The following is a 20,946-nucleotide window of genomic DNA, read 5'->3' as shown; positions in this document are numbered from 1 at the left end:
TTTATTTCTCATTGTTCTCTTATTTTGTCTAAATAATTGAGATTTGTAAATTATTTTCATTAATTTGGCCTGTCTTTTCAGTATTAAGTCTTGCTTATAGTTTGGTTCTTTTGTTTTATGCTACACTGGCTCAGAAAGTATTTAGTTTGAGGAAACTTTGCAAAGAGTAGATCTTCCATTGGGTTTTCTGTGATCTATCAGTGTATTACTTGGGATCTATGAAAAGAATAATTAATTCTTTGATGTATTTCATACCTATAATGTGATTTTACAGGAATAATTTTATGTTTACATGTGAAGTGTTTCTTAATTTATATTGTGATGGATTTGGATGCAAAATGAAATAGATGTGAAGTCTGTTGTTCTCAAGTATCTGAAAGTTTGGATTAACATTGCTTGTCTTATATCATTTGTTGAATCTATTTTTCTCTAATCTTTTGCATTCTTATCTTTGTCTCATTATTGACTTGACCTTTCCTCCTCCTTGTGTTCTTCTGGTTGGCAATTTACATTGACGGACATGGTGAGATGTCATTGTCTGCTTAGCTTTTGCACATCAATTTTCAATCAGAGATTTGTTATCTGAGTTATGAAGGTGTAGCAGCATGAGGGAAAAAGTCTTTGTTAGAAGAGCAGTGTACACATAGAACAGATGTTGAGCTATTACAATTTTTTGGCTATTGGTCTTTGGATCACTGCCTTAGTAATATCAAGCTTGGAATTTTTAGAAAATGATTGTTTAGAAAAGCTAGCAAAAGTCTTGTGCTTGTTTGGTCCCTTTTGACTTGTCTTGAACCCTTTTCTCCTTCCACAGTTGACTTTTCATCTGGTTATGATGTATTTTGCTCACACAAATGTCATCAAACTGTTTCAGCTTTCTTCCTTTTTTCGATAAATCTGCTGTCACAAACCATTTTTTTTCCCACATGAGTTGATGGATTTATCAGTGATTATCTGTTCATGCAGCCAAATATTGACCGGAGACAGATACCAAAGTGCATAGTGCTAATTCTTCTATTGATATCGTCTCGATTCATTTAAAATTGTTTTTGTGAAATAATGAGTATATTATTATTATCGATTTTAACTTAAGCATTTTGCTCAAGTGGTTTAGATCATTGATAAGCCAGTTAGCTTATGTCGTGACTATTTATGTTTGCATGGGACAAAAGGGATAATTATAAATCTTCTTTCAAATTATCATTCAAAATTCTCGCTTTGTTCTTAGTTTTACGAGCATTTAGCCACTTGCTATTTGCTCTGTTCTCACCTGATCACATGAATCTATCGATCATTGATAATCTAATATATCAATTGTAGTTGTCTCTCTTCTTATTTTGAGGTTCAATTATCCCTCACAAGATCAAGTCATGACTTGTTCGATCCAAGTCTATATTTGTTCCTTTTAATGATACCATTCATCATGAGAATGAAAACTGGATTAAACCTAGTTCAAACATCCAGAATGACACCAAATGATTTGTTCTTTTATAGGTAGTCTATATTAAAAATCAAATCCTACATGTAATTTGATTCAATTAAGTTTAATATTCTTTGGTAGGATTAGAGTAAGGAAAATAAGGTCACAGGATTTGGCTAATAACCACTTGTGTTTTGTACTCATTTAACAAGAAATGAGTGAGTATTTTTTAATCCCAAGCAATGGGTCAAAGTGGGATAAAAAGGTTCTTCCCAATCATTATTTGACAGATTATAACAATTGGTTTGACCAAACAACTTCTTTGTAGATTGTTCCTTTCTTTTATTCAAATCGATAAAGGTTTCCTTACTGATATATTATTATTTTATGTTAATTACAAGTAATTGTTATGTTTTCCTGATAATAAATATTCAAAAAATGATAAATAATAAATCAACAAACTCGAACCCTCCTTCACACGACAGCATCGAACGGTTGACCTCTGCGATGAATTGAAAGTCAACGTATTTGTCGGCATACGTCATCATGATGGCGCGCAATTTGGCCTTTTCCTCCTCGCTTCTTCCCGCGATCCCGACAGATTTCCAAAGTCAACCCGCCCCTTGATTTCTTCTTCCAATTCACACGCTTTCTCACGTCGTATTTAATGCCGAACGCCGCACCTCCTCGGCATATTCCCCTGTTTTCTCGCTTCCTCTGTCTCCTATTAAAGACCCGGAATAGATCGATGGACAGATAGATAGATAGAGATAGAGAATGGGGAGGTGGTGGCCATCTCGCCTTCTTCTCGGGCTTCTCTGCGCCGCGGTTTCAGCCGGACTGGTGGGGCGGACCGATGGAGGAGTCACGAGTTCTTTTGTCAGGAAGGCGGAGAAGGGCGTGGACATGCCCATCGACAGCGATGTTTTCAGCGTGCCGCCGGGCTACAACGCTCCGCAACAGGTGGTTTCCGTCCCCTTCTCTTCACCTTCTGTGCCTTACTTTCAATACTTGTTCTTGTTGCTTGATCGAACTCAGTGCCGCTATTAAGTTGTGGCCTTTTCTGTGTTCTTCCTGTCTTCTCTTCTGTCCTGTTCTGATTTTGGTTGCAAAAGACCAACTTTTTCTTGTGTCGATTGGTGCGCTTGTTTTGTTTTCTTATTCCTGTTTCTTGTTTTCCATCTTTTTCTCTTCCTTCTTTTACCATCTTACTGAGTTCTGCAATCAAAATTCAACTCATAGTGAGTCTGTACTCCATTGTTAGAGTTTGCTCTGTCCATTGGTGTTCCATTTATGGTCTTTTCATGGGTCTTTATTCTCTTTTCTTCTATAACTTATCTTCCTAGCAATGACTGCAATCTAAGTATAACTCATATGATCCTATTTGAGTTGTAGGGGACACTGCTTTTGTAGAAGATCATTTTTGTTGTAATTTTTGGGACTCGAACTCTGGATTGAATTGGTTCTTCCCTTCGCTTGAAGGTACATATCACCCAAGGAAATCATGATGGGTCTGCCATGATCATTTCATGGGTGACCGAGGATGAACCTGGCTCCAGTAAGGTCCTTTATGGGACTGACAAGGATCAGCTTGACTTCTATGCCGAAGGCAAATACACTCGATACAAATTCTACAACTACACCTCAGGTTACATCCATCACTGCACTCTCAGGCACTTGAAGGTGATTCGGATCAATATATTCTACTGTTCTTTTCTCTTCTTTTCTTTTGCATATGCATGACTGATTTAGACTTGCCTGTTTCACAACCTTTGACTCTCATGCTTTCTTGCAGCATGACACTAAATACTACTATGCTGTTGGGATTGGGCACACGATTAGGAAGTTCTGGTTCACTACCCCACCTGAAGTTGGACCAGATGTTCCTTATACTTTTGGCCTCATTGGTAAACATGCTTTTAAGATACAGATTCATGTTAGACTACTCAAATCATGTTTCTGCAAGCCCTATCTGTTGATGCTTCTTACCATCAAGCCTCCAATTTTCATATTCTGCATTGTTAGTTTGGCAAGTCCCATAGTCTCACATCGAAAAAATCAGACTTATTGTCTTATATTGGAACTATAAATAAGGGTCTGGGCTTTGAAGTCAGATACACCACAAGTCACTTCTCTTTTGCAGTCAATTCTCTTTTGCAGTAGTAATTTGCTCCTCTTTCGTCCGTGGATGTAGGTCAAAGTCAATTGACCGAACCACGTATATCTGGTGTTCTGGTGTTCTTGTCTCGCTTTTATTCTTTCCGTTTTATTGTCTTGTTGGGTTGCCAAAATTACCTTGTGGTAAATTTCCTGGGGCTAGCTCTAACATGCATGACCATTGGGAACAGGGTTTGAGTCATGAAAACAATATCTCTAGTACATTAGCCTTGGATCCTGCATTAACGAAAGTCTCATACGTCGATTCCAACCCATTTGTATTGCTATAGTCTGTTTTTAGAATATGATACTCCTGATACTTACGGATGCATTTGTCTTCCTTGTATATTTGTGTGTACTAGTAGTCCTTTTTTATTTCTGATGAATTGTGACTTGTTGCAGGTTTAAATCCTAGGGATCAGTCATTTTCGATTTGAATTGTGTTAATCATTATTTATTTGTGGATTGATTTACTGTATCGCCAAAAAGAAAATCGGTGAACTTCTCATATCTAGAAAAGGGCAGTTTTTACTTTAAGACAATGTAGGTCTTTTGATCCTTCTTTTTGCATTGTGTCTCATATTTTGGTAAATTCAATCTATAATGTCTGATAGGATTTTCAGAAACTAATTCCTGTTTTGCCTTGAGAATTCTTTACCACTATAACATGTTTTCTTTGATCTTTTTGCATGATGTGCAGGTGATCTTGGGCAGTCTCATGACTCAAATGTTACACTAACTCATTATGAATCCAACCCAAAGGCACAGACAGTGCTGTTTGTAGGGGACCTTTCTTATGCTGATACGTATCCGAATCATGACAATGTCAGATGGGATACATGGGGCAGGTTTGTTGAGAGAAGCACCGCATACCAACCTTGGATTTGGACTGCAGGAAACCATGAGATTGACTTTGCTCCGGAGATTGTAAGTAGGACACTTACGCGCATATGTAGGTCTCCTAATGTTCATAATTCATCATCATGCCTCCTAATGTTCATAATTCATAATCATGTGTTTAGAAGATGGAAGGCAAGGATTTAAATATCAATCTGGTGCAGGTTTCAATAATTTAGTAAATTGGTACGGTATCGGTATACTTGGTGGTATACCAATCCATATCATCTGGTTCCATCCAAATAATAATAATACTAAATAATACCAGACAATACCAGATCATATTGTCCGATACCAGTTCATAGTTGGACCAGTGAATACTGACCGGACAAATTGATGATACAAGACAATGCACAGGGAAATATCATGCAGTCATAGTTGTAAGTGAAACGAGTACAAAAAGAGAGTGAGAAAATATAATGCTCCAAATTGAGATGGCTGAGGAATTTTTCTGAAGGCCTCATCGTTTACGAAGCTAGTAGTGTATCAAACAGTACAAATAAGATGGCTGAGGAATAACTGATGATTAACTGATTACATGTTTGTTATAGCCACTTTTGTTTGATTAGATACAGAAAAGTCTAGCTTCTTTTTTTTTCTGAGAGAATTTGGAAGAATTAACATGTTTAACATTTTCGCAGGGTGAAACTGTACCATTTAAGCCATTCAGTCACAGATATCATGTTCCCTATAGATCTTCTGGCAGCACAGCTCCTTTCTGGTACTCCATCAAGCGGGCATCAGCTTACATAATTGTATTGGCATCATATTCAGCATATGGTATGAACATTTGATGTTTTACATTATGTGGATCTCTTGTAGCTCCACTGCTCCACGTCAATTTCCAGGCATCTATATCTTGTTCTAGTTTGTCATTTTGTACACAATGTTGAGCTCATCTTTATATGGTGAACATTTTATTTAGAAAAGTTTGTCCACTTAAAGCATATGCAATTTTATGTTTCGTTAGAAATCAAGTTTCTGCATTCACTTTGAGATGAACACTTGATAGATTCTGATCAATTACTCTGGATTTGCATTTATTTGGCTTTGCCTTTACTAATACATTATTTTTGGTGCTTAATGCTCCTTGTTTCATTGTAAAAGGTAAGTACACCCCTCAGTACCAGTGGCTTGAAGCAGAACTACCCAAAGTGAATAGAAGTGAGACACCATGGTTGATTGTTCTAATGCATTCACCCTGGTACAACAGCTACAACTATCACTACATGGAAGGTGAATCCATGAGGGTGATGTTTGAGCCATGGTTTGTAAAGAACAAAGTTGATGTTGTATTTGCCGGCCATGTTCATGCCTATGAACGCAGTGTAAGTGCCTCTCTTATTTCCTCAGAGTTTTTAATCCTCTGATGGCATTTGGTCTGATGATGTAAATGTTCATCATCTTGCAGCATAGGGTATCAAACATCGCGTACAATATAGTGAATGGAAAATGCAAACCGGTACCGGATGAATCAGCTCCTGTGTACATCACCATTGGTGATGGAGGAAATCTTGAAGGGCTTGCTAATAAGTAAGACTCCACATGAGACATAAATTCTATTCATGCTAAAATTCTAACTCTGCTTGTTGACCAATTTCGTTTGGCATCTATAATGCAGCATGACAGAGCCGCAGCCTGACTACTCAGCTTTTAGAGAAGCCAGCTTCGGCCATGCCATCTTTGAGATCAAGAATCGAACCCATGCCTACTATACTTGGCACAGAAACCAGGATGGAAATGCGGTGGCTGCCGATTCTATGTGGTTTTACAATAGGTATTGGAAGAGTTGATCATTGATTGCCATCTTCAAGAACAACTTCTAGTTTCGATTCGCAATGCAGACCTTGTTAGAGACCTGTCTTTGTTCTCTTCTTGTTCTATCTTGACTTTGGATTTTGTAACAAAAAGACTCTTTTTCCGTCAGTTGGTAAAGTCATTGCTCCTTGGCAATTGCAGCATGATATAAATCTCGGTTTGGTAATGCGGAATCAATCATTGGTTGGGCTTTGGTTATTGATTGGGTAAAGCTTTTCTGAAGACTTATCAGAACAATCATTGTTCACTCAAGAGGCTAATAGTGATGGTCAGTTATTGAAATGCAGTGCACAGACTGTGTTGAAATCTATGTTCCTCCAATGATGATGCTAACCAAAACCTCATCATCTACCATTCCATTGGCAAACAACATTGTTTGTGTTGTAAATAAAGCAGGCAAAAAGTCCACCATATTTATCAAAAATTTGAGAAACAAAACATTCAGTTTCTACTGCAAAAAAGCTGACTAAAGGCAGTGTCTAGAGAGAGTATGGCAGGCCTCAATCCATGGGATTGAAAGCAAGTTTTTTTCTCCTCTGTTTCTGTTCTCTTTATGAATATTCTCCACTATTTTGATGATACTATCTCAACATGGTCCCAAATTTTTGTCCTAAAGCATGCAAAAAAGTGTATAGTGCTGGTCCAATTTGATTGGATCCACCCTTGAAATCCAACCAAGTATTGTTTGGTTCCACTTCCAAAGCTTAGCAGGCATGATTCCACTTACAGCTACCAACCAGTTGTCCTGAAAATGATGACTCATGCATCTATCTGATCAGTGGTAGCAGATATGAAACAACTCATCCTGCATCACATTTGGATTCACTTCTTGCAGCTCTGTTGATTATGAGTTGCAGTATAGAACCAGAGGTCAGCAGATGCTTGAATCTTCACCCATTGCTTTCAAGCAGTCTTTCTCATGTGCTCAGATCAATTTGTTTTTGCATGAATGGCTTTGTCATTGTGCTCTACAACCAGATTGCTTAGTGTCATCATTAGCTTCCTGTGACCACACCATGCAATATGGAACTCAAGATTGCACTGCAGTTGGATGGATGACAACCTACAATAAATAATCCATGCTGCCACCTTAAAGCCAGTATATATCCATGCCATCACAGTCTGCCGCATGATCTCCTCCTTCAGAACCAGACCATGCTGCTGCCATATCTTCCTTGGTTCCTCCAAAAGATGAGGGAATCTGAAGCCAAGTCCAACCAATAGATGTGTGCCCACAGAGCTGTTCTTTGCTGTGAAGCTTTGCAAGTAGCTGTGGCCATATGAGATATCACACCCCACTGGATGGGCTGTCTCACCTTTTGAGAAGCTGGGAAAAAAATGCAGGTAAAGATGGCATTTGGGGAACAAAGCCACTGGCCATGGATCTCATACTTGAGCTAGCTTGTTGTTCTTTGGTTGGAAGCAAATGATCATTCATCTCTGAGCAAATCGGATCCACATCAACAGCATCAAAGTGACATTGTCTATGTTCATCTCTATCCCTTCTGCTCTTCTTTCTGTTCGCTTGATTCTCTAACCATGCCTTTGAGGGTATGATCGACAGCTCACCATGCTCGATGTGGCTTGCTCTACGACAAGGTTGACCCAGGTGACATTGTCCAAAGGCATTCAATTCCTAAGCCGCATGCGATGCTATCTCTGTGTCTCTCTCTTGCTCGGCAACAGCCGATATGTAGTCATCGGATCATCAATGAAGAACGACTTTTTGTCACCTCCATTAATGTCTCACTCCGATTGATGATGAGGTACGGCGCGTTGACTCTCTTGCAACATCTCAAGATCAGTTGTTGATCTTATATTTCATTATTTACGTAGAAGATGATCAGCAACAATAGAAGAAATTAATGGAAGCGAAATGTGTGCTCGCAAAGTTACCCATCCATCCATCCATCCATCCATATTTTATGCGCTAATAAAGTATTTTTGATCTCTCATATCCAATTAATTTTGTCATCTATAATTAAGGAATACGACGCAATCTCTCTCTCTCTCTCTCTCTCTCTTCCATCTTGAGGCTGTCGAACGTTTCCAGATGTACAGTTACAAAGGATAAAGCAAAGGGATGGACAAGAGAGACAGAGAGAACAGAGCTCGCTTCCATGTCTACGTAACCTTCTGCAAATGTGACTCCGCCGGGTGTTAAAGCGGCGACGGCAGCCTCATCAGGCGAAGAAGCATTTGCGTGGCTGATGAGATCTTTAAAGCGCGATCTCAGCTTACGTTACTGCCGTCCCCAAACACTGCCACAGGATTTTGGCCATCTCCTCTCTTTTCTTGCTTCCGTATATAAATCCGGCCTTCCCCAGCCCCTTCCTCCTCCTCTCCACCTTGCTTCCCTGTGATCCTCCTCGGTCCTCCCCCGCCTCCCTCTCATACGGCCTTCCCCACGTTAGCATCTAGACGCTTTCTCGGGACGCATGGCGCACACCCTGCTGCTACCGCTCCTCGTCATATGCGGGCTGACGTCCACCGTCGGGACCACGGTGGAGCCCGCCGAGATACTTCTCCAGCCCGCCGGGGAGGGCCAGCTTAGCTTGGACCCCTCGGAGGTCGCCGCGGCGGCTGTCGATTTCGGAGGTGCCGCCAGGGCCGAGCCGCTGGCCGTCATGCGCCCGGGTTGCGCGGGCGACGTCGCGCGCCTCGTCCGCGCGGCCTACCGCTCGGCCCGCTGGTTCCCGGTCTCCGCCAGGGGTCACGGCCACTCGACCAACGGCCAGGCGCTCTCGCCGGGCGGCGTCGTGGTCCAGATGAGCCGCGGCCGGATCGCGCCCCGCCCGGTGCCGGCGTACTCGCCGTCCACGGGCGAGTACTACGTCGACGTCTGGGGGGGTGATCTCTGGGTCGATGTGTTGAACTGGACGCTGGCCAACGGCGGCCTCGCGCCCAAGTCGTGGACCGACTACCTCTACTTGTCGGTCGGCGGCACGCTCTCCAATGCCGGCATAAGCGGGCAAGCCTTTCACCATGGGCCTCAGATCAGCAATGTCTACGAGCTCGATGTGGTCACAGGTTGGTTCTCGAACAAGCAGAATTCTCTCTCTCTCTCTCTCTCTCTCTCTCTCTCTCTCTCTCTCTTCCATTTCTCCGATCGCTAATAGCCATTCATCTGAACTACTCCAGGCAAGGGCGAGCTGATAACATGCTCAGAAGAGCAGAACTCAGAGCTGTTCCATGGAGTTCTCGGTGGTCTGGGACAGTTTGGGATCATCACCAGAGCCCGGATTGCACTGGAGACAGCTCCCCACAGGGTACAACTCCCTCCCCAACTCTGTTCGCTGGATTCAACACCAATTTGACCTTCATTTCCTGCACTCATGGCTTACGAGGGCCACTTTCCATGCCGTGCAAGATCATAGTGGTTCATACAAGGGACACATGCACATGAGATCACGATCTCGTTGGTACTTTGCACTGTTCCATTACTGTGATCACAATCTAGCGGATAGAGGAGTCATGAAAGCCAGCTTGATGGCATCCCCGACACTAATGGAACCAGCCAAAGAATCAAAGCTGGACTCGTCGTTATCTTCCGCATGATCTTTCATCATCAACTCTTGTTCTTGTTGTTGTGGTCAGGTGAGATGGATCCGAGTGCTGTACTCCGATTTCGCGGCCTTCACCAGAGACCAGGAGCTCCTCGTCTCGCTCCACGGCGCCCACCGGAGCGAGAGGTTCGACTACGTCGAAGGCTTCGTCATCGTTGACGAAGGCCTCATCAACAACTGGAGGTCGTCCTTCTTCTCCCCCAAGAACCCTGTCAAGATAAGCTCTGTTCACGCCAACGCCGGCCTTCTCTACTGCTTGGAGATGACCAAGAACTACGACTCCTCCGCCGCCGACTCCATCGACGAGGTTGGTCTCCGCTGATCGCTATGATGTTTTGTTGTCTTCGATACCTAACAAAAGGAGATCCGGCACGCTAGATTGGGCTCCATCATCTTCCACTATTATGTCGCCTAACATAACGAGGTTGCCGAGATCTCTCATTCGGTAACATTAAACGGAGGGAGGACTTTTGTCGAACGACTCGGTGCGTGTCATTGGCTTGCAGGTGGTGGAAGCGCTGCTGGGGCAGCTGGGCTACATACCGGCGTCGGTCTTCACCACCGACCTCCCCTACGTCGACTTCCTCGACCGCGTCCACAAGGCGGAGATGAGGCTCCGTGCCAAGGGGCTGTGGGCGGTGCCGCACCCGTGGCTCAACCTCTTCGTGCCGGCGTCACGGATCGCCGACTTCGACCGCGGCGTCTTCCGCGGCATCCTCGGCAACAAGAGCAGCGGACCCATCCTCATCTACCCCATGAACAAGCACAAGTAAGAAGACCGCATGCGTGCATGCAACCAACCATCGCACGCAGACCACACGAAACATGCTGAGAGCATAACCAATGAAGATAGATGCCTATATCGGCATCTATCGCATTCGATGCGATGCGATGCGATGCCACAGTGGGCGGTAGGATGCTACAGAGACCATGTTATGGAGATCTTAGCTCTTCTTCCTTTCCCTTTCCACAGCATTATGGCTGCTCACCTGAGTGATCAATCAATCCATACACACACGATGATCTCGAGCTACTATGATGCTTATACGATTGTTGAATTATGTAGGTGGGATGATCGGAGCTCGGTGGTGACGCCGCACGAGGACACGTTCTACTTGGTCGCCTTCCTACGGTCGGCTCTTCCGGACTCCGGTGATCCGACTCAAAGTTTGGAGTACCTCAGCCGTCAAAACAAGAAGATCTTAGAATTCTGCGACGATGCCGGGATTGAGATCAAGCAATACCTCCCCGACCACCGATCCCGAGCCAAGTGGGCCCGACATTTTGGGCCGAAATGGGGCCGATTCCTGCGCCGAAAGGATCGATTCGACCCAAAGTGCATGTTGGCCACAGGTCAAGGGATCCTTCCACCTTCCTCCTCCGTTTTCCCCTGGTGAGGAACTCATGACTCACCACAGAGCATCAACAGAACAAAAGGTGATGATAGGAAAAGATAGTTCTTAGGAGTGTCCTAGAAATCCTAAAGTTACACATCCTTTTGTATCGTCAATATGGTAAGGACATAATAAGAGCCTAACCATTAAATATTCCTTCTCTGTGATTCTTCTTGTGCCCAATCTTCTCTTTCATCCTTTGTCTATAAAAACACTGTTATATATATGTAGATATATATGAGAGAGAGAGAGAGAACGTAGAACGACTTTGATGGAAAGAACTCCTCGAGTTTGCAAGAAATCATGTTGATAATAAATCACCATAAACATTGGGATGAATAATGCCTTCTTTCCCCTTGGACAACATGTACAGTAATTGGCACAGAACGAAGCGATGAACGAAATAATGTGTAGAAGACCATGCAAGAGTGATCAGCGGCCGATGGTGCAGTCGCCGCCGGCGTTGCCGGACACGTAGGTGCAGCCCGAAGCCTGCGACGGCGACTCGGATCCCTTCGGAAGCGACTGCAGCACCAAAGCCCGCGCCTCCGCCGACAACGCCGAGGTGATGAGCACCAACACGAGGACGAACGCCACCGCCCTCGCCATCTTCACGCCACGAGATCCCATCTCCAAAGAGGATACATGCCTTACCGCAATGGAAGCAGCATATAAATGAGGCCACCGCCCATGGTCTTCTCCACCGGTGGCCAAGATTTTGACCCGTAACTGCTGTTTGAAGAGTCGAAGGTGACGGGAGGAAGCAACGAGGCGGTCGTGGATGTTGATTCGGTGTTGGCTATGGCTGAGTGTTTTGCTCCACATAGTTGGAGAGTCCACCGGTGAATTCCTTCCTCGATGGCAGCCATTGGTGGATAGAGATGACAAGTCCGGTGAGAAGAGAGTTCAGCTCTGCCAGTTCGAAGACTATAAGCTTTTCAGTGGCAGCACACCTAATGTCTGTCAGCATCACAAAGCAAGTTTGACCTTCGTGTCAGTCAATGTCTTAAGTGGTCTCAGCTCATACTGCATCTGGGAATCGTGTGCACTATGATTTGTGAGAAGACAATATGATCCTTTATCTTAATTATGACAATTATTTTGATCGTATCTGATCAGAGGCCAATATGCTAGAATTGTTTTTAGTAAATTTGAGTCAAACTAGTCAGAACTATCACAATGTTTATCCCACAAATATATCTTTATCTTTCATATGACATCTATAATAGTGCAAAATACTGCAGGAGAGAGAAGTATGGACACGTAGTTGTCCGCTAAATAATGTCAAACTTTGTTTCGTGACTGTAAGTCAACGTTCCGCCGAAACCGTTGACTTATAAGATGTGCTGAACAGCTAGTTTTCCGGTGCAAAACTTGACTGCATCGTTTACAAGTCCATATTGCGCAGCTATTCCACTCAACTCAAAGAGTTGTATTCAACCCACAGATGCAGTGTATAGCTTACCATCTCACAATAACATGTCAAAGCTTCTCATCTTCTTTCTCCTGCTGTTTCCTTCTGTGCAAATCATGCAAGAAGTATTTTGTCTATTTGTCTCTTAACCTGATGACGAATGTTAAACAACTAATTATCACAAGAACTATTATCACAAGAGGAGGATCATAATATTTTATTATTGAGACTCTTCAAAAACTAAAAGTCCCCATAATATGCAAAAACATCGGCGGCGTACGCGAATACAGAAGGAACTTTACAGTGTGCAAGTTATTACTATCATACAAAAAAATCACCCTATTACAAATTTACACATATTTCAAAGAGTTTAAAGAATACTTGGGAGGGAACGTAGTTAAGAGACCATGAGGACAAAAAGACAACACAACACCAAGCAAACACAAAGAAGAAAAGAAAAGAAAAACACTCATTGGGTAATACTCACATTTCTGAATATAGAAAATAATACTCAGACTTTGTGCGTGGATCCAAGCCCTGCACCAGAAAAAGCATAAAAGATTATGTGCAGCTTAAGTCCCATTGTTTGAATGAAGAAATATTAAGTACAACTTCAGGAGCAAGCAAAAGGAACTATAGAAGCAAAAATGCCTAATCATAGTCATTAAAGCATCAAGTCACATGATATTTATGGAAACAGCTAGCTGGACATTTAATGATCCACCAACATTTGTAGTATCCTTAACATGATAGAAGTATGTAAAAGGATGAAACAGTATCGGTATTGATTTAATCGGTAGGACTCTTTTTTTAATTAAAAAAAGAACAAACATAATGATTAGGCATGTGCTATGGAGATATAAAAAGTTTCTCCAATATTTAGTGAAGCAACAAATCTTACGGGAAAAGGCAATGATCTTACAGGAAAAGGCAATGTGCTATGGAGATATAAAAAGTTTCTCCAATCTTACGTGAAATGGAGATATAAAAAGTTTCTCCAATCTTAGTGAAGCAACAAATCTTACGGGAAAAGGCAATGTGCTATGGAGATATAAAAAGTTTCTCCATTATACTCGTCAGCGTTCATGATCAATGTACTGAATTGGCAAAAAATCTTACGGGAAAAGGCAATGATCTTTTATAAAGATGAAAACCATGTCAACCATGCAAATAACAGACGTAGACTTGACTATTTCACCATGCCCCAGACATGTTGTATCTACCGCGTGCTCTATGGTAAGAAGCACACAACACTAGTGAGTAATTGATAGCAAGTATTCATATTTGTATCTTCCATTATTACTTTTTGCTTCATTGAAGACAACAACTTCAGACACCAAACATGGAAGATCAAGCCACATTAAGGTTCATTAAGAAGATGATTCCCATTGGTAACCTGCAGAAACTGAGCTTATTATCTGGAGCTTTTCTTTTACGGGGTCTGAACCAGGCAGTAAGCTCGCCCTCGATTCTACATTTACCCAATACAACTAGTGTATTGCCCGCTACATGCACCAACCTAAGTCAAAAAATCAATAGTTTAACGATCCAAAGGAATAAAAATATAGAATATGAATGACAGGATGATAGTAATCTATGTTATACTAATGAATGTACATGGTACTACTACATAAGCATGTGTGATCAAAGGGGCATGACAATGAGTGAAGATCAATGATCAATAAGCTATATGCCGCTACTGGAACGTTGAATAAGGTCAGACATCTATGCACCTGAAATAAGATACCAAAGGAATATACAATGTCAAGAGATAGAAGAATAATCTGGAGCTTAAAATTGCCATAGTTTATGGTGGGTGACCTATAAGTAAAATATAAAAAAATACGAGTAATGAGAACTTGAATCAAATTGCAGTATCGAAACAGCAAAAGATCACAAGGTAATCATAGTAAAAATGTTATTCATTGTAGCAACACAGGAATATGATGATGACAGCCTTTGCTCAAGGGGGTAAGTAGCAAAACCAAGGACAAGCTCAGGGACAGTAAATGAGATAATGCTTGTTTGTCCATGTTGACTCAGTTTCCCATACTTTTTCTTATTGAGGATGTTAAGGGACAGAAGTTCACAAGCCAAAGAGCTTAAAGACTATGTTCAGTCAATAGGGGAGCTTGCTAGAGTAAAAAAGTTCATCAAACAGTAACTCATATCTCTACGACGAAGGAGCTGAACCAAGTACATAAAGCCCCAGGTAAGGCAGAAAGCACAAATTGTGTTCAGAGAATACATGATAAAGGAGCGACATCAAACAGATAATACAAAGCACAACATAATATGATATTTATATTTTTATATTACCAGAAGAATCAGAAAGTAGATACATAATATAAAGAATCAAGAGTGCTACTGTTTCACTGAGATATTGACAAGGTCTTCTTAAATAGGAGAAAAATGTAAAAGAAAAATCCTGTCAGATTTAGTTTTCCTATTGAGAAATGAGAAATTTTCATGTGTAAATAAAATAAAAAACAAAGAGGTGATGCTTACAACAACAAACTAACTGCAAAATTGAAATTGAAAAGACTTACTTGTCCCTCCCATCAGTTAAATAGAAAGATTAACCTAGCAACATGAAATTAAATGTCTATTTAAAAACAATGATACACATGTCTCTCTGGCTTCCTTTCAATATATAGACTAAATCCCCATGCATCTGTTATCATGAAAAGAGCTTTTCTAGCTAAAACTTTCAAGATATAAAGGAGAGTTTACCTTCTATTACTTCCACCAGCCACTTGGATTACGATAGTTCACCACCAGTAACTATGAAAGCTTAAAATCTGAGATTTAACTAAATAATCCTTGTACAGCATAATGTTGTATTAGTTTCTTTTATCCTACTATGATAAATAAGTTTCCAGTAAGTTACTACTGAACTGCAGTCAGTATCCCAAGTTAAATGGACACAACTCAATAATATGCTAAATATGTTCAGCATAAAAGAGGTTGATTATTAATTAGTTGCATTTATCCCACATTGTTTCCAAGTACTTATCATATGCACCTTATATAATTCTAAAAAATCTAACTCAAAACTTCTCTGCCCCAATGACAAAGTACAAATGCTGAGAGAAAAATCCAAAGACTTACCTTTTGGATAAGATAAAAGTTCAAGTTATAAGACGCTCTCATCGGGTGATTGCAATTCTCCGTAATTCCCGCAGATCACAAGCTATCTCTTGAATAATCTGAACACCATTGTTGCCACTTCTGAGTGAGTTAATGGCATGTTCCAGGAAATTACGATCTGCCTCAAGTGCCTCCAACCTCTGACTCAGACGTGACACTTCATTCTCAAGAGCAACTAACTCATTCTTGTTCCCTACTTTCAATAATTTTTGCTTGTCAATGTCATAACTGCCTCCACGGTTTCCTTTAGAGGAACTTGAACTTTTTCCAGAAATTTTTTCTTCCATTATAATGTTCTCTCCTACCTGAATATTTTCTGGAGGACCATCTTTCTGATAAATTTTCTCTTGACTTGAAACTTGAACTTCGTCAAAGATTTGACCATTTGTGCCCGCACCACCTTCTGACACAACATTCCTTTCTACAAAAAATTCTCCGTCAACATCCCCACTTGTTTTATCAGGAAGTCCATTTTCATCATCAGCATTCAAATTAAAACTTGAACTATCATCATAAACACCATTATTGGAAAAAAGATGAAGCTTTTTCTCCAACTTTGTCAAACAGTTTAATATATATGCCTCCTCATCTTCAAAGCAAGATAAGGGATCCTTCAAATCCCCAAATTCACTCCATCTTGAATTTTGACATGTTACATGAGGTTCCCCGGATTTGTTCCAAGATGCAATCTCCTTATCATGGAAGTTATCACTCTGCTCCACTGAATTGTCAGTGGATAATCCTTCTACAAAGCATATTCTAAGGCTTTCCACCTCAGTTTCCAAGCCTTGTATCATTTCCTCCCTTTGAGTAAGCAATTTGTTACATTTTTGAAGTGCTTCATGGTCATACTCTGCTTGCTCTTCCATCATTCTTTGGTACTGCAGGGCTTCCATATGCATTGCAGCCTTCTCCTCTTGCAACCTAGTAATCATGGCCATTGCTTGATTTGCTGCAATTGCAGAAGAACTTTTTTCTTCTTCTAACTCCTTGAAGAGAAGACTTATGGATTTCCTGTCCAACTCAACCTGCCGCTTCAGCCTCTCAATTGGACTTTCTCCTTCCACCTCACTTACAATGCTTCCATCTAGTGACTCTAATCCTGATTCATTCCTCTCGAGAGAGAGTGTTTTAGTTATGTTCTGCAATATATATTCATCACCTTGTCCATATACTCGGGGACTAGGGCTCATTTCATTCCATGGAGACTCAAGCCCCTGAGCTGCAGATATCTGAGAAATCAGGAGTTTCAGATCTTCCTGAACTCTAGAAGAATCCCTCCCAATGATTACATCAGTAAATCTAGGAGATGACAAGCTTCCCTTATCACCAACAGCAATCTTATAAGCATCATTCAAATCCATACGAGTACTCATAGATTGACCAGGGTCACTTGCATCATGACTTGTCCCCAAATCGATGTTAGTTGTACACCAATCCTTTGCATCATCAACTGAAGTAGTACCAGTACATGCTGCATCACCAAACTCCACTTTAACAACTTGAAAGCAAGTACAATAAGAGAAAGACTAAGGAATCATACAGAGAAAACAAATCTAGAAAAGACGTGTATAATAGCTTACCTTTCACATTTGAATCTTCTAGAAGAACTTCTTGAGAATCTTGTGGCACAAATTCAGATTGGGGGGGAATAGCTTTGACTTCGATCTGGTTACAATTGCTATCCTCCAAAAAATGTCCAGCAGCTCCAGAAGATGAAAAGGTTGATGCATCTTGGAGCTCACCTACGTTTGTTTGATTCTCAGAAATTGACTCCGAAGGCTCAGTGATAACTGGATCAGAGTGCATCAACTTTTCTAGGGCTTTATCATCAGAAACACTAAAATTTGCATCATGACTTGTCCTCAAAGTGATGTCAGTTGTACAGCAATCCTTTGCATCATCAATAGTAGTAGTTTGACCATAAGCAGCATCACTAAACTTCAAATTATCTACTTGAATATAAGAACAGTAAGTGAGATGCTGACTAAGGAGCCAAAAGAAAAAATAAATCTAGCAGAGATGTGCATGATAGCTTACCCTTCACATGTGAATCTTCTACAAGAAGTTCTTGGGGACCTTGTGGCACATATTCAGATTGTGGGAGAATAGCATTGACATCAATGTGTTCCTGGTTACTATCATCCAAACATTGCGTAGTAGCACCAGATAAAGAAACAGTTGATATATCATGGAGCTCACCTGCAATTCTTTGCTTTTCAGGAATTGACTCAAAAGGGTCACTAATTACTGGAGCAGGGTCGGTCAACTTTTCAAGGGGTTTAGCATCTGAAACACTAATTTGATCCGCACGAATCAACTTTTCTGTGGCTCTTTCACCTGAAACACTTCCAGATAAATCATTTTTTATTAGAGTGACACCCTCTGATTCTTCAACATGAGACACCAAATCATACATGACAGTTTCAGCTCGATGAGATGGAGAATTTCCTTCATCATCATCTGTGAATTGGATCTCTAAGTCAGAATCAGAGTCCGAAGTAATTTTAACTTCACTGTATCCAACATGAGAGAAGTGATCATGTTCTTGATTCTTTGAATACTGATATGCTGGGGAAACCAAGGTTTTCTCTCTCGTCTTTCTCGCTCCATCTTTATTCTGTAGATAACTGTGCCCATTTGAACTTGACAAAGAAATGTCAACTTCAGAAACATCAACTCTTATGGATTTATCTTCAAGCGACTTGATGGCATGTAGTTCATCATCCTTCTTTAAAAAAGGGACATTTGCCAATTCATCCCCATGAAACAGATGGAGGCCATCAATGTCCTGAACATCTTCACCGTCCTCAAGATGCCCTTTTAACTCACCAACCAATGATTTGTAAGTCTCAGAGTTGGATGTCCCTTCGGTATCAAATGAACGAAAACAGCCCTGGCACACGGTATGAACATCAGCAAGCTTTTCATGACCATTAGAGCAACCCAACAATGAGATCTCTGATCTGTGAGTTTCACAGATCAAATCCAGATAGAAGCCTCGTTTCTCATTTCCAAAAACATGATCTAGCCTTGAGCAAAACATACAAGGTTTTTGTAGCATGCAAAGACGAGAGAACCTTGTCACCAGGTAGGCAAACAAGGCATCAAAGAATAACAGAAGCATCAACATCCATTCAAGAGCAGCTGAAGACAAAGCAGATGAGAGTCGTTGGAATCCACCAACAGGTGCCCTCGGAGCCATGATTAGTGGGGCTCACATCAAATTCTCAGAGAAGTTGATCTTCCGAGCTACTGAAATGGTATCTCCAAGCTAGAAATTGTCACTGCAAACATCAACATGCTGACATCAGGTCCTAGAATACCATGTAGGATATTCAACGATAGACATCATTCTAGTCATATAATTTTACATAAATTGTAGTACCAAAGTAAGTTAACAACAGCACAAGCATCAACTATCAGGACACTTGATAATAGTACATGTAAAAATGGGAAAAGGGAACCGAAAAAGAAAACGAAGTCCAAATCAATTCAACAGGATGAACAGAGATAAACTATATCTCAGAAGTATCAAACTATGGTAAATACCAAACAAAACAGAGCAGATCTCAATCATTCTAATAAATAATTGTAATTTCAATCAATTCAACAAGAAAGTGACCAAACTAAGAAACGGATCTAAGGAGACAAAATCGAACAAAACAGGCAGTAAGTCAATCATATCAGCAAAAGAAAATAAAAGGAAAGAAAACCCAGAAAGCAATCAGGAAGACCTTGATCCGAAGAGAAGAGGAGGCGATGGATGGAATTGGGTTTATGAAGGCAAGAGAAAGACAAAAGCAAACCGAAAGGTGAGGGCTTTCCACCTCCCACGAGTCCCTCGTCTCCATTATTGACACTATTCCCAGGAGCTGACGTCGAAGGATGGAAAAAGTCGGATGGAATCGCAAGATAAGGACACGGTACGAACCGAAAGGCGATGAGTGAAAGCGATTCCAGCTGAGTTTCCACATCAACGAGCGACACAACAGCTAAGTTAACGGAGGCCTTCTTGGGGACGACCTTGATCAGGAGAAGAGAAGAGATGCGGCGTTTTACCTCTTCGAGAAGCGGAAGCGGAGGAAGTGGAGATGGGAAAGACGAGCGCACGAAGAGAATATTGCATCAGAGTATAGGAAGCGAAGTTTCAGACTTCGTACCGTTGTATTAATTATAGTATTTGGTTTATCTGATTTTATCTAAAATACTTTTTATATTTAAAAACATAACATATAAAACCCTTTCATCGAATTTGAGTTAACAAATTTTAAATCTCTGCTTCTACGTGTTAACTCATGATAAATCATTAATATATATAATTTAAATTTAAAAAATATAAATTATGGGAGGAGGTATTATCGTGAAAGTGACCACTAGTAGTAACATAAAGCTATTGCTGCTTAGTAGGGCCTCGTATGTACATAATCTTTCCCGTACTGACGACAAGCTCAAGAACTTTCTATCTTGTCTCAAATGAATATGTGTCGACTAGTCCAATGCTAGGTACGTAGTGGTCTCTTAGTCCCTCTTTCTCATCATAGAGGGTCTTTGTCCCTCTTCCGCCTTTGTCTTCTCTCTGTCTTTATGATACCATGCTTCACGAGGAAGGTGACTTACAATGTATGGTGATACTCGTCAAGATCAAAGGGAGTGTTATTTATAGTGGTGGGTAACACCATGATATGCGACGTGGTGGCATGCGCCTTGGAGCTAGCGAGTGACATCTGATAGATCCAACTCCGATCCTGACGAGTATCACTATACCTTATAAGCCACCTCCCCCATAAAAACATAATATCACAAAGACAAAGAGGGGGAGGAAGGAGCAGTTGAGCTAGTTAATGTAACCTTGCCACACCTACTCACTCTCCCCGACCAGCTTATCGAGAAAGAGGAAGCGATAAAGACCATAGCGATGGATGAAGGCAGAGAGGCAGAAGAAAGAAAGGCCGGAGGCGGATGTGAGGGAGAGTTGGACCATCACGTTGTAGGCATAGCGAGTGGGGGTGCAGAAGAGGATGAAGAAGCCTAGGAGGAGGAAGAGAGACCAAGAGACTACTACATGCCTAACGTCGGACTGGTTAACGCACATCCACCTAAGGCAGAACCGGAAGCTCCTGAGCTCGT

At 41.3% G+C, this 20,946-nt stretch overlaps 3 protein-coding genes across 13 annotated transcripts; 2 read left to right on the top strand and 1 right to left on the bottom strand.

Moving 5' to 3' along the window:
• Positions 1-2,140: 2,140 nt before the first annotated feature.
• LOC135642094 (purple acid phosphatase 2-like) lies at positions 2,141-6,435 on the top strand. Its single transcript, XM_065157938.1, has 8 exons — positions 2,141-2,383; positions 2,903-3,103; positions 3,216-3,327; positions 4,278-4,504; positions 5,116-5,254; positions 5,582-5,802; positions 5,886-6,007; positions 6,096-6,435. Exons 1-8 carry the CDS (start codon positions 2,198-2,200, stop codon positions 6,265-6,267), a joined length of 1,380 nt encoding a protein of 459 aa, XP_065014010.1. The 5' UTR covers positions 2,141-2,197; the 3' UTR covers positions 6,268-6,435.
• Positions 6,436-8,621: 2,186 nt separating this feature from the next.
• LOC103991146 (cytokinin dehydrogenase 5) lies at positions 8,622-11,431 on the top strand. Its single transcript, XM_065157937.1, has 5 exons — positions 8,622-9,322; positions 9,434-9,561; positions 9,890-10,165; positions 10,365-10,627; positions 10,925-11,431. The coding sequence occupies exons 1-5, from the start codon at positions 8,731-8,733 to the stop codon at positions 11,253-11,255; spliced, it is 1,590 nt and encodes a 529-aa protein (XP_065014009.1). The 5' UTR covers positions 8,622-8,730; the 3' UTR covers positions 11,256-11,431.
• Positions 11,432-11,581: 150 nt separating this feature from the next.
• On the bottom strand, positions 11,582-19,970 carry LOC135642093 (myosin-binding protein 1-like). Of its 11 annotated transcripts, none has more exons than XR_010497870.1 (7): positions 19,554-19,692; positions 17,857-19,103; positions 17,400-17,768; positions 15,778-17,290; positions 14,063-14,185; positions 13,154-13,203; positions 11,582-12,212 (listed from the first exon to the last, which is right to left on the bottom strand). XR_010497870.1 is itself a non-coding variant. In XM_065157935.1 (5 exons), the coding sequence occupies exons 2-4, from the start codon at positions 19,019-19,021 to the stop codon at positions 15,816-15,818; spliced, it is 3,009 nt and encodes a 1,002-aa protein (XP_065014007.1). In that variant the 5' UTR covers positions 19,022-19,103; positions 19,879-19,970; the 3' UTR covers positions 12,923-13,203; positions 15,778-15,815. The 11 variants fall into 11 exon arrangements, 6 of the variants coding, with proteins under 6 accessions (XP_065014007.1, XP_065014004.1, XP_065014006.1 ...); XR_010497869.1 differs by lacking the exon at positions 11,582-12,212 and adding an exon at positions 12,403-12,816; XR_010497872.1 differs by lacking the exon at positions 14,063-14,185.
• Positions 19,971-20,946: the final 976 nt, after the last annotated feature.

Source organism: Musa acuminata, chromosome BXJ3-7 (assembly GCF_036884655.1).
Source record: "Musa acuminata AAA Group cultivar baxijiao chromosome BXJ3-7, Cavendish_Baxijiao_AAA, whole genome shotgun sequence".
Taxonomy (NCBI): domain Eukaryota; kingdom Viridiplantae; phylum Streptophyta; class Magnoliopsida; order Zingiberales; family Musaceae; genus Musa; species Musa acuminata.
This window is presented reverse-complemented; position numbering and strand designations above follow the sequence as displayed.